We start from the raw sequence: 13,909 nt of genomic DNA, 5'->3' as shown, positions 1-13,909 counted from the left end.
TCAGTTTCAGTGACGGCAACCCAAGTTTTTAAATAAAAAAAACTGTTATTCACGATTTGGCCTATGGGTCTCAAAAGGATTTAAGATTTAAGAAAAGCGAACACTGCAAAACAATAAACTGTTGCTCCCCCCGTTTGGGAGTAGAGAACTTTAACGAAGCGATGAGCTAGAGAAGCCTTAATTTTATAAATTTTGAGTGATGCAAAATCAAGGTCAGGCTTCCCAATGTATATTCTAAATCCACTTACTGAGTTTGATTTTGAGAAAACACCACCAGATTAGAAAGGAAATGTAGCCCGGTGGAAAGTAGTTGAATGTGTGGCTAGTGTAGGGGGTGTGAATGCAAGTCTATTCGCTGCGATGTGCAGAAAGGAACATTGATTTTCTAGGACTCCGAAGCCTAACTCAGCCTTTCAGAGTCCCGGGGAGCCTTGCCTCCCACAGCCTGTGCGCAGTTCCCAGGTCTGATGTAGTCGGTCCAGAGTGGTTTGTGCGCGCATGTGCACGGGCCATCCATTTCATAATCATTTTGCACACAAAGTTGGCACATTCCCTCTTTTCTCGGAACCAACAACGGGCCTCCCTGGCCCGCCTATTTCCTTCCCTCTTCAAAACAGGTGGAGAAGCAGCCTTCTCCCTTGCCCTTCCTGAAGACCCAGATGCCCTCGTGTCGCTTTACCTCCCCCAGTGCCCCTATGATCCCCTAACACCAGTAGGCCTTTAGAAGACAAAATCCAAATAACTTACCCCTCACGTGTCCCCCAAGGCAACGGGCACGGATGGGAACAAAGGAAGAGGGGCAAAGGGAAAGAAAAGGCGACATTCTCAATTACTCTGTCTCCGGGCGTCATCTCAGCACCTAAAGGGGTAGATATAAACTGTGTCCAGGGGGCGGTTCTGCAAAGACTAGTCTTTAGATCACTTGTTTGGCAATCATCTGGCTGTTATTTAAAATGTAGCCATCAGGACTCAAACGTATTGACCCAGGAGCTCCAGGGCAGGGCCACCGAAGCCAGTGAAGGAGAGCACGGGTTTTCAGTGTGGTTCCGGCCCAGCAGCACCCGCATCCCGTGGGCCTGGCTTGTTGGAGATGCAAATTCTCGGCCTCAGCTCCAGACCTACGGAATCAGAAACTGCCGTGAGACCCACCAGCCGTGAGTTTTGCATAACCCCTCAGGTGACTCTGATGCGTGCTCAAGCCCGAGAACAGGTTGTCCGAGAGCAGTTACCCTACAGCAGCAGTTCTCAACTTTGCCTGCATATCGGAATCACCCGTGGGCTTTGAAATCCAAAAGCCCTGACTACACCCTAGACCAATTCAATCAAGATCCGCGTAAGTGGGGCCCAGGCACAGGGATTTTTAAAGCTCGCTGGGTAATGTCAAGGTGCCACCAAGGTTAGGAAGCGATTATGACAGGTGGGAGAGTCGATATCTAAATCTCTGTGACCATCTTGCAATAAATATGTCCTCCCTGCTGAGATATCCGGGTACGATCCCCAGCCTGAGAATCTCTGCAGTTGCAACCCTCGTGATTGATGGGACAGAGTCATGTCCCACCTGTGTGTTTCCGTGGACTAAAGACGGAAACGTAGCAACCGAAACCGTAAGACTCTTTAAAGGAAACATAGGGGAAAGCTCCTTGACATTGGTCGCTGTGTCTCACTCAGCTGCCGAGAGATGGAAGGGACCTGGTCCCTCAGACACCAGCATTTCTGAAACCTGCAGACTTTCCGAGTGGAATTCGAAATGGCCAGGTGGGCTGCACCAAGGCTGGGCCTGGTTCAACTTGGGCGAGCAGCCCCTCTTAGGGAGGGATTAAACCGAGCACCTCACAGGCTCAGAAGCAAGCTCTTTAGACTTTTGGATATAAACCTGGATATGGTCTCTCTCAAGAAGGCTTTTTGAGTGAAGTTTCATGAAAACAGGCTGTATCAGGAAAAATGTAAACTCCCATGTGACAAGGAAGACGAATTATACCCAGAGTTAGGGCAAATATCAGAATTCAATTCTGATTCTTACCGATGAAGAATCATCACAGGGTTGGGGCGCCTGGCTGGCTCAGTCGGTGAAGCGTCTGCCTTCGGCTCAGGCCCTGATCCCAGGGCCCTGGGATCGAGCCCCATGTCGGGCTCCCTGCTCAGTGGGGAGCCTGCTTCTCCCTCTGGCCTCTGCCCCTCCCTCTGCTCCTGCTCTCTCTCAAATAAATATATAAAATCTTCAAAAAAGAAACAAGCATCACAGGGTTCATGCAAACCAACATTGGTTCGTACGTTTGCATTTTCTTATTTTTCTTCTTGTAGGATCACAGGAAAAAGCAGAACTGGGGAAATATAGGAACTTGGATCAACAAAAAGGGACTTTCCTCAAATAAATTTTGAGTAGGAAGTGGTCAGCATTCTCATGGTTAGATAGAAGATTATGGAAAATGAAAAATTACATTTAAAAAATGCCTATAGAAATGAGCTCTGGGTATCTGAGACATATCTGGAAAGTTTGATGGATTTACAGCCAAAGAAAACAAGAGTAGACCAAACAGTGATTGAGAATAGGTAATGAAGGGAAGAGCTAACAAATTGAGTGTCATTCCTTACATGAAAAAATTTTAAAACAGTATATGAATATAGTGCATAAAATGTAGTGCATAAAGTTTATACACAGCAGAAATGGTTAGAAGAAATTTCTCAGATACTGCGTGCTTTAAAAAAAAGATTAGAAATATTCACCATTCGAGGGGCGCCTGGGTGGCACAGTGGTTAAGCATCTGCCTTCGGCTCAGGGCGTGATCCCGGCGTTATGGGATCGAGCCCCACATCAGGCTCCTCCGCTGGGAGCCTGCTTCTTCCTCTCCCACTCCCCCTGCTTGTGCTCCCTCTCTCGCTGGCTGTCTCTGTCTCTGTCGAATTAAATAAAATCTTTAAAAAAAAAAAAAAAGAAAAAGAAATATTCACCATTCGAGAATATACAATTGATCATATATCTAAAGTAATAAAATAAAAATAACATAAGCTAATATTTATGGAGCACTGGGTAGATATCACAGCCCATGCTGAGAACTTTTCATGGATTAGATCACTTAGTTTTACAACTAACCCATGTAGAAGTTAGACTTAGCAATTCTAATAACACACATACATACACACATATATGAACGGATATATATAAACATATATATATAAGCATGTAAGCATTCCATCATCTTCGACTTGGTTAACTTTGTGGGAAGTGGGCATGGAACACCCAAGCATTGTGCCCACCCAACGACAGTGTTCCTGAACTCACGGGTCAGTAGGATGAAAAAGACCACTAACCCTCAAACTATGAAGTCTCAGCAGGCTTCAAAGATGCCATTTATGGGCCGGTGGGGTGAGAGTGGTGGCAAGAGAGAATGGTTAGTGGTTAGATAATTCAGAAATATGACTGGGGGGTACACAGCAAGAGAGGTTGAGAGTGGGAGTGCCGGAGACATACTAAGAGGAATTCTATCTTTGCTTAAACCACAGTGTAACATTGGGGGCCATCGTCTATGATAAACAGAAATGTATCATAGGGAGGGAGGGCTGCTCACCCAGTTAACTCGGGTTTTTCATCTACACCTGCAATTGCAAAGGGAAATGCATGATTCCCCATCTGGAGACACCAAGCCAGAGCAGTGGAAATAAACGTTCAAAACCAGGATTTGATCATCTAATGGTCTTCAACACTTTTTATATTGTCCTCTCATCAATAAACACCATTTAACGTACATACCTATATATTTCTGTATTAATGCAATAACTATATGTTGAAATAGCCACAAACACACTTTTGGAAAGATGATATCTATTTTTATATTTTCTTCCCACAGCTCACTATGGAGACCCAGCCAAGGGTCTCAGGAAATGATCAACAGCCAAGAGGTTCCACTAGGTGGCGCTCTGCACCGCATACATAGAATTAGAACCACGAGCTCGGTCAGATACCAGGGAAATTATAGCAAAGCGCCCCTTAAATTGTGATTATAAGCAGCTCTATTTGTCAGGACTTAAGGAACTGTGAATCCAGTTGGCCACTTAATCTCTACCTAAATCTGTCCAGTGTTCTTGTCCAAATTGTCTTCACATTTTAGCCCCAGAGCTGCCAATCCTATGTTAATTATATCCCTCTAAAACAAGTTTCTAGCAATTTAAGCACAGCTCCACCCCCTAGCAGGGGGGGGAAGAGCGCCCAGGGTTCTACACAGAGGGAGAAAGAGAAACTGAGCATACCGGGGGGAAGCCAGGCTTTCCTTGCTGAAGTGACCCCTCTATTAACAGTCCCGGGTGTCCCAGAGGAAGCTGTGGTCCTTCCCAAACTGGGCTCTGCAGGCCAGCTGCGCCAGAGACGCCTGGGCTAATCTGGGAAATGCAGATTCCTGGGCCCGAGAGATCAGGCTCTCCGGTGTGGAGGCCTGGAATCCATCTGGTTTCCAGGCTCCGTAGGTGATTCTGGTCCCCAGTGAAACTGGAGAACCAATTGAGCTGGTTGCAGAGAGTCAGGTCAGTTTGGGGTGGGACAATTTCTGTCTTCTGTGACCTTGGGTAGCTGGCTTAACCCCTCTGATCTCACCTGTTATCTCCGAGTCAACCCGTTACCTTTAAGATAGAGCTCCTAATATAGACTCACAGAGGTGACGTGAAGATTTAATGGAATAAATGAAGCATTAATTTGCATTCGCTGCTTAAGAAATGTGACTTCCTTCCCTCCTCCGCCTCCACACCCCATTTCATAACACTGTCCAGGTACCAGGAACCTCATCTTACACTGTTCTTCCTAAGGCCCTCCTCACTCTCTCCTTGCCCTGTCATTCCCTTTGGGGGCCTTGCCCTTGGGAATGGGAGCCAAACTCGAGATTGTTTCACATTCATGCTCTCCATTCGGAACACGTTTCCTGTGTTTCCTTGACTTAGGGGACCGGCTCTGGGGGAGTTGATTATCTCACAAATTAATCCATCATGATGTGTTAATGGAGAAGTGTTAAAACAATACCTGGCAGGTTGTAAATTAACCGGGTATTTCCTTTCCGATGGTCCACTTGAAAGGCCACTAAATCATGGGAATGCAGGCCTAGGACAGAGAGGTGGGCGCTGGAAACCCTTGTACTTAAGGTGACGGAGTCCTGCTTGGCGGGCTCGCATATGCACCTGGCCCTGGGGGATTTCCTCCTGTCCCGGGGCGGGGGGCGGGGGGGGGGAGTGTGTGCTCAGGTCAGGAGACTAGTTCTAATTTCCAAAACAGCCCGTCGGCTTAGCAGTGTGGACAATGAGCCTCAGTTACGGGTTCGTGGAGGCGTTACTACACTTCTGCTCAAGATGTCAACTCATGCAATTCGCGATGATGAAAGCGCCTGGAAACTACGACCCACGGCGTCGCCGGGGCCAGCGCGAAGGGAAGCAGTCACGTGTATCCTACAAGCCAGATGGGGAGTCCTAGCTGTCTGTGGTTGTCTGGTCTCTTAGGGCTTGCCACCTTCCGAGCCGCTTGCTGTGTGTGGAAGCAGCTGCCTGCCTCACCCTGCCCACTGGGGGGCTCTAGGGCTGTCAGAAAACTGCCACGAGGCCACCAGGACTTCCTTTCTCCTTCCAGATCCTACCAGACTGTTGCCGGACCATGCTCCTCATGAGACACAGGAACTCAGACCTCCTCAGTCAGTGTATGTCCGGGCTCTTCCAAAACACTGAATTAAGAGAAATCTCCAAGAGGGAGAAGGGATCCATATAAATGTGGGGGAATACAACCAGTGAAGCGTCTGGCAAACATGTTAGAAACTGACTACAATCCAAGATGAAGGTAATCTTAAAGGCAGAGGACCCGATCTAATCCAGTTTCTTAACTCACAGGGTTGAGATTTGAGATAAGAAGACAGAATATGAATTTGAATGGGGCAGAGAGTCCGGCCAGGTCCCCCCCGGGAAGGCTCCGAGGCAGGTGGGGATTTACTCCGGGTGGTGGGAAAGAGATCCGTTTTACACCAACAGCACACACAAAACCACCGCTTCCAGACAGAAGAATCCCACCTGCAGCCACTGCTCTTTCTCTTCATTCGTGTGCATTACCCGAGGCTCACCGTGGGCGTCTAAAGCCAAAGGAAGCGGGGGGGGGGGGGGGGGGGGAAAGGGGGGGAGAGCTGAAACAGCACACTGCCCCCCGCGTAGCGCACGCTCGGCCGTCACCTGGGACTCTTTTTTTCTTCAACCCTTCCCTTTCACTCGGCGGGTTGGTTGCTTGGTTGGTGGCTTGGTCTCCTGTTCTCTTGCATCACATTAACCCAGTGAAAGGGGTTAATTTTCGGTCCTGGGGTTCTCCAATGCACAGCCCCTTTTGCCTTCCCCTCCCCCAAATTGAACCTTATCCCCACCCCCCATTTTAATGCAGCCAGATGTGCAACCTGTTTCTGCCATTCCTCCTGGTTAGGAGGAGAAAGCGGAAGTACATAAAAAGCGGGTTTGGGGGGGGACGCCTCCCCACAAGGAAGGGCGTGTGTCCTTGCTATGCCTTGTTTCCTGGAAGCCCAGGGAATGACACGCCCAGGTTCTCAGGTCACCATCCCCCCACATGCTCTATACTTTCTGTTTACACTTAAGAGACCATCTAGACCTGGGAGTGTCCAAACAGCTGGAAACAGATGTGAGGGTGGGGCCAGGAGACCCACGCAGGAATGGGGCTATGATCACACTCCTCCCCTCTCTCCTCTCGAGACAGCAGACGCTTGCTTTGCCTTTTCTCAGCTGTAACACTTGCCCTGACCAATTACCCCCCACACCCGCCTTGGCTTGGATCCCACAGAGACTTGGATCCCCAGTCTCGCTGAGGAACAAACATGATGTGTCTGAAGAGGAAGGACACAACCTTGCAGGTCCAGGGGGAAAGGAGCTGGGGGCCAAGCCTTGACAGTGGAGTGGGATTCACGGACAGTCGGGAGTCCCTTCCAGAGTAGAGCCCACCAGAGGCGGGTCCGCCGAGCAGCAGGACACTCAGGGCTTTGGAGGTGACCTGGCAGTCATACGCTCCTGGTAGCCTAAGTGGCTCCCATCGCCCAGAGCTCCACGGAAGGCCCTCTGAAGGTTCAGAGAGTGACTGCCCAAGATTACAAGGAATTTAAGATGAAAACCATTTGTCGATGTGCTTTTGGTTGTTTCCTACAACAGAGCCTGTACGTAACCTCGTGTCAAAATACGCTGTGGTTTCTGAGATGCTTTATTTTCAGTTTCCCTTCCTCTTAATCAATTTCACAAGATGTTTAAGCTGTCTTCAAGTGCTTTATGGTTTATAAATCACCAAAATTGCTTCAACCTCGTGTGTTGATGCGTTTTAATCGAAGAAGCTTTATGATGGCCAAGAGCCAAGTTTTATGACATTATTTGTGTTTTCACTGAAGAAGAAGAAAGGCATCTATTAAGTACAATAAAACTTAAAGATGTTGTCAAGGGGCGCCTGGGTGGCACAGCGGTTAAGCGTCTGCCTTCGGCTCAGGGCGTGATCCTGACGTTCTGGGATCGAGCCCCACATCAGACTCCTCCGCTATGAGCCTGCTTCTTCCTCTCCCACTCCCCCTGCTTGTGTTCCCTCTCTCGCTGGCTGTCTCTATCTCTGTCGAATAAATAAAGAAAATCTTTTAAAAAAATAAATAAATAAAGATGTTGTCAAATAGTTGGCTCTAGCCGCTTATGTCTTTATTCATTCCAGAGACCGGTTTGGGAATGCATAACCCTTACCGATTACAAATCCTTTGGAAAGAATGCATATACTGTGTATTTATTTACAACTATACTCAAAGGAAAACCTTCAGCATTTCACACGGACATAGTATCTCCCAACGAATGCTCCTCTGTAGATAATCACTCTCATGAAATAAAGCCAAGCGTTCGGGTTTCAAACGTTGAACTCATGTGACTTTAGACCCAATTGAAAGTATGGGTGTCTTCGGTATGCCTTGGTCCTTTCTGTTGCTGCCTTTGAGTAGGAAAGTTGGCATTCAAGACTGAAGCCTTCTGAGCGTTGAGGCCTGTAAACCTCAGTTTCTCCTCTCCCTTCTGCCTCCCTGCAATTTAAACAAATCCATAGAACTGTCGTCCCTGCCCGATAGCTGTAAATAAATGAATGTTCTTGGGCTCCTCCTCCAGAGTCTGCTATCATAACCATCTAATATCGACGGATCAAGTCGGCAGATAATTACAGATATACGATACTAGTTAGCAAAGCAGTCTGAAAGACCAATTGCATGACACAATGTTACTTTGGACACAGAACTTTGCAACGCAGATAAAAATACTTGTTTGAGTTGGCTCAGGCTGCTGCGTAAGGAAACATCATCAACCGGATGACTTAACACACACTTATTTCTCCCAGTTCTGAAGGACAGAAATCCTGGCTCAGAGTGCCAGCGCTGTCTGGTTCTGGGGAGGGCCCTTTCTGAGCTGCAGGCTAGTGACTTCTCTTTGTATCCTCTGGCTCGGCAGGAACACGGCAAACTAGGTCTCCGTGGTTTTCTCATAAGGCACTGATCCCGTTCCTGAGGGCTCCACCCTCATGACCTGATCACCTCCCAAAGGCCCCACCTCCTGATACCGTCCCACTCGGGGGTTAGGATATCAGCATCTGAATTTGGGAGGGAACATTCAGTCCATGACAATATCTAAGCAGGTAAATTATCAACGGGAAAGAGCCTCACTTTGTATAAAGGCCGATCACTTCAATTTTTTCCATGTGTAAATGGACATAGTCCACATAGTCCATCAGTGGTAAAGATGTTTTTCACTATTTCCACACGGAACCCAGCAACAGGCCCAAGGGCAAAGAGAGAGTGGCACCTAGGCAACCACCCGTCGGGAGTCAATGTTCGATCTGCACAGAAGGGGGCGCTGGGTGACACGGAAGCCATCAGTTGGGGAGTTGACTTGTGTTTTCATTTCATGAAGTCTGGTACATTGTAATGTCATATACGCGGACCCTGAGCATCTCTTACCCTGTTGCTAGACATACCAGTACTTGTTATGGGCAGAAGTGCAATTCTTGTCAGTATTTCGAGATTGTGTGTATATTTAATAATCACAAGAGAATTACAGGAGAATGAGAGCCTCGCGTCCTCTCCTTGCCGCCGTCCTCCCAATAGTATCGATCCAGGAACAGAAAGGAGAGGCTCGAGTGCAAATGGAGTCCCAGAGAGTTAAGAAAGATGACTCAATGCATTATATAAATTCCATCATTCCAACTCCTTTGTCACTGTGACTCTCCTCTCTGATTTGGACCATCCCGGTCTTAGAGAGTTGAAAAACACCCTTTTAGTGAGACATATATCAGCAAATCTAGGCAGCCAAGCTTCTCCTTGGTAAGTTAGGCAGTCTTGTTTTGCAAAGAAGGCCTAGACCGTCTCTTTGAACAACTGACTATAGGTCACGTGATTGTCTGTGGCCAGGGCATTTTTCAGACACTGCCAGAAGTATGGGTGAGCCTGTGGGTTTGTCGGCCATTCAAGGACAGAACTCTTACAGAGCCTCTTCCGGACCTGGAGAAACTTGGATTTCTGAAGGGGCTTCTCAAGGAATATCAAGATGATGACGTCCACTTTTTCATCCATGAGCCTCTGATGGGACAAGTAAAATGCTATCTTAAAGTTCTCAGTCTTCGCGTACTTGTCTGTCATCACAAACACCGTCTTTCTGCTAAGCTGTATGCTCTGGGAAAGGTTTTCCAGAACCGGCTGCCCTGGTAACCAATCCCTTTCCTCCAGACATAAATTAAAATGTTTCTCTCTTGGGTCTTCCAACTTGGCCACCAGCTCATCCAAAACCCATTCTGTCACCGCGGGATCTTTAGTGTCATATACAACAAAAGCATCATAGCAAGAATCCAGGGATGTCAGACGCCGATACCCCTTTATTTTGGCCTTACAGAAATGGTAGCTATACCACACATCCCAGAAGTACAGGTGGTTTGCTGTTGTAATCACCATCAGAGAAAGAGCCACCGATAGGGAAAGTGAGAACAGAATCAGGTTAGTCAGATCTAACTCACAGGTATACAGATCCAGAGAGACTACACTCTGGCCCTTGTGTGCTCCTGGCCCCACACAAGTCACATCCGTGGCCAAGTAAGGAATGGTCACCTCCGTATGGTTAACCCACCAGACAAACCACACAGCATCACAGGTGCACAGAAACCGATTGTGATGCAAAAGTAACATCTCCAGATTGTTGAGGACATTTTCTGGAAAACTAGTCTTTTGGATAATCTGGATTTTATTTGAGCTGAGGTCCAGATACCGCAACTGGAAAGCGTCTTGTAGAAAATACTTTGTCAGATGCCTGATTTGATTATACTTAAGAATCAGTTTCTTGAGGCTTCTGGAACAGTTGTATAATCTCTCAGGGACAGTTTTCAGCTCATTGTAGCTGAGGTCCAAAGTTTCTAGATTCTTCAGATACTGGAGTCTTTCCCAAGTGAAGGAATTGAGCCCATTTTTGACCAAGGAGAGAATCTTTAGATTCGGAGGCATGCCGTCAAAAACTCCAGAGGGCAAGAAAGTCAGAGAATTTTCAGAGATGTCTAATTCCTCTAGATTCCGCAGATTCTTGAAGAATTTTAAGTATCTGTTATCACCATCTCTCCATAAAACATCCAAATGATTTCCTCTGAATTCCAGAATCCGAAGAGACTCACTCTCCATGGTCCTGCTGGTGGAGGTAGCGATGTCATTGTAGTTCATCATCAGCTTCTTCAGAACTTTCAGGTTCTTGGTAAAGTTTAACATGTGAGTAATTCCTTCTGATTGAAAGTAATGGCTGTTACTGCTTATATCTAGAACTTCCAGGTTGTGCAGCTCCTCAAATGCTGTTGAGTAGAGTAAATCAAGCCGGTTGTTGGAGAAGTCCAAATATTTCAACTCCACTAAAGGCTGAAATTCACTGCCATTGAGAGTTTGGCCAATGGTATTTCCTGACAAATTTAGGCATTTTAGGAAAGAAAGATGCTGAAAATCAGAGGACTTGATAAAAAATATATTGTTTCTACTTAGGTCCAAGGTCTGCCCATACGTGTAACAATCTTTATTAAAAGGCAAGAAAGAAGGAGTGTCTTTGTTTTTGAACCGGCAACTCCTTGCGTACTCGTCATATTTGAAATAATGTAATGTTTCAAGGACCTGGGGTGCATGACCTTCTACAGAAGTTCTGGTGCTAGAGCAGAAGCCAACTTCACTTGAATCTCCTGAAGGTGATATTTTGTTCATTGAAAGATCTATGACTTTCAATGTTTTGAATTGTTCAAATATGCTGAGGTCCGCAATTTTTATGAAGTTAGTGCCGAGATCAAGAACTTCAAGATTGGAAAGACTCCGTAATGGGGAAAGATTATAGCTGCTCAACTCCTTAAAAACGTATCCTTTGATCCGCAACACTTTCAGGTTTTTCAGTGAAGAAAATGCATCTGACAGATTCAGAGCTGCACGATAGACCTGAAGTTCATAATTGAAAGACAGATCCAGCTGGACAAGGTCGTGAAGAAGATACAAAAATTTGGCATCCCCAATTTCTTTGGCCAAGAAATTTTGCGAAAGATCCAGCTCCTTCAGTTTTTTAATGTTTTTAAACCATCTCTGGGGCACATGCTGAAGAGAGTTACTGTGCAGACGTAACACTTGTAATTCTGTCAGTGCGTCGAAAGCCGATGGGTGGATCTGTAGGGGAGAATTATTTTCGCAGGGTGTACAAGGAAATGGGACATTGTAACAACGGGGGCAATTTCCGCTTAGGTCAAGAAGTTGCAGTTGATAGAGGTTATTAAAATCCTCTTCTTGTATTTTTGCAATGGCATTGTTATAAAGATAGAGTTCTGTTAGAGTAGACGGCAAAGTAGTAGGGACATAGGTGATATTGTTATCTTTTAGGGAGAGCAGTTTTAGATTTTTCAGACTTAGAAAAGCATCTTTTTCGATGAAAAACGAAACGTTACAAGGGTTGCGAAAATAACAGTTTTGGCCCAAGTAGAGCTTTTCTATGTTGGTCAGTTCTGTTAGGTTATTTTTCATGATAGAAAAGATACTGTTGGCCTCAAGGCTCAGCAGCTGCAGGTTGGGAGGAAGACCCTCAGGTATTTCTAGAAGCTGGTTTCCATCCAGATAAAGGGATTTCAAATACGTGAGTCTACTAAAGCTTCTGGGTTTTATCTGCGGCCTCCTGGGGCACAGATGGTCTTTGGGCCCCAGTCGAACAGGTATACAGTTGCATCTGAAATCGATCTCTACGAGATAGTCCAGCTGGTGGAAGGAGGCTGGAGAGATGCTGGGTATGTGGTTAATGGTGAGAGTGAGGTTGGTGACGTTGGTGGGAATACCTCCAGGGATTTCCGTCAAATGCTTGTCCGTGCAGTCCACAATCACATGGGCCTTCGGAGCGTCCAGACTGACGTCACAGGGCAGAGTTTTAGGAAACCATCTGGCTCCAAGGAGTTTGGAAATTAGGATTATGTTTAAAAGGACAAGGAACTGTCTCTTCAATGTCCACATTGGAAACACCTGAAAGCATAAGAAAGCACAAATCACCATCACTCGAAATCATTCTAAAATACACCGAGAATCAGATTTGAAATTTCCCATCTGCTGCCTCTCTTTTGCTACAGTTTAAAATAAACAACCCGGTTGGGGCGCCTGGGTGGCACAGCGGTTAAGCGTCTGCCTTCGGCTCAGGGTGTGGTCCCAGCATTCTGGGATCGAGCCCCATATCAGGTTCCTCCGCTATGAGCCTGCTTCTTCCTCTCCCACTCCCCCTGCTGTGTTCCCTCTCTCGCTGGCTGTCTCTATCTCTGTCAAATAAATAAATACAATCTTTAAAAAAAAATAAACAACCTGGGTCTTATTCTCAATTGCCTGAACGGTATCCCCCACCCCCCATGACTGTACCTGCCCTACTATGGAGGTTCATGATAATCGAGTTACGCATTTAGCTTTTAGCATGTTAGCCTTTCGATTCCATCGCTTTGAAGGTGGCAGAAGCAGCATTTTCCCAGTCACTGGTATTTAAAATAGTACAACGGACGAGCTATCAACTAGCTGCCAAAGTCTGAAATTTGCAGAAGAAGGAATATTAAAATGAAAATATATTGGGGAAAATGACACATTAAGACGTTAGTGCGGGGCGCCTGGGTGGCTCAGTCGGTTGAGCATCTGCCTTTGGCTCAGGTCGTGATCCCAGGGTCCTGGGATCAAGCCCCGCATCAGACTCCCTCTTTAGCGGGGAGCCTGCTTCTCCCTCTCCTTCTCCCCCTGCTTGTGCTCTCTCTCTCTCTCTCACTCTCTCGCTCACTCACTCTCTCTCAAATAAATAAATAAATAAAATCTTTTAAAAAAAAAAGACTTTAGTGCAGTTACCGTTTGCTTGTTAACAAGCTTGCTCTGGTACACATTACAAGAGGCTTTCACAATATTCAAGCCCCTTAATATTCTAAGTAGAAAAATTAAGAGATCCGTTATCCCCGTTTTACAGATGAAGACCTACGTCACCAATAGTAGCTGATTTGCCCGAGGACACTCACTGCCATTTAGGCGCTGCCATTCTAGGAGCTGGCTTTCCTCTTGGATCATTTTTGGAAATCCAAGATGATTTGGGGATGAACGTTCCCCTTACACATTGGCTTCACATTATGTACGTTTGGAAAGGAGAGAGCAGAGAGTCAGGGCATGGCCTCGGTGAGTCCTGACTGATCGAAGATGATATTTATGGGAGTGAAAGGAAGTGGGCCTAGTAATAATTGCGCTAAAACTATAGGCAGAAAACCAAGACTCTGTCAGGCAAACTGGGACATCCTGAAACCTACCCAGAATGGTGATTCTTGGGCAACCAGGTTTACCGTGAGAGACAATGGGACCCTGGGGAGAAAGACCTTAAAAGGTAGTGTGGG

At 46.5% G+C, this 13,909-nt stretch overlaps 1 protein-coding gene across 4 annotated transcripts in view; it reads right to left on the bottom strand.

Annotated features, from left to right (window-relative positions):
* Positions 1–7,659: 7,659 nt before the first annotated feature.
* The window catches only part of TLR7 (toll like receptor 7), a 35,466-nt gene continuing 29,216 nt past the window's right edge, over positions 7,660–13,909 (bottom strand). For all 4 annotated transcript variants that reach the window (XM_034650004.1, XM_034650005.1, XM_019795044.2 and 1 more), the window contains one exon: positions 7,660–12,527. In XM_034650004.1, coding sequence (XP_034505895.1) covers positions 9,378–12,527 — 3,150 coding nt within the window. In that variant the 3' untranslated portion in view covers positions 7,660–9,377. The remainder of the gene's footprint in view (positions 12,528–13,909) is intronic.

The sequence above is a fragment of the Ailuropoda melanoleuca genome, chromosome X (genome assembly GCF_002007445.2).
Source record: "Ailuropoda melanoleuca isolate Jingjing chromosome X, ASM200744v2, whole genome shotgun sequence".
NCBI classification, from domain to species: Eukaryota; Metazoa; Chordata; class Mammalia; order Carnivora; family Ursidae; genus Ailuropoda; species Ailuropoda melanoleuca.
Note: the sequence above shows the minus strand (reverse complement) of the source record. Positions and strands in the feature narration are given on the sequence as shown.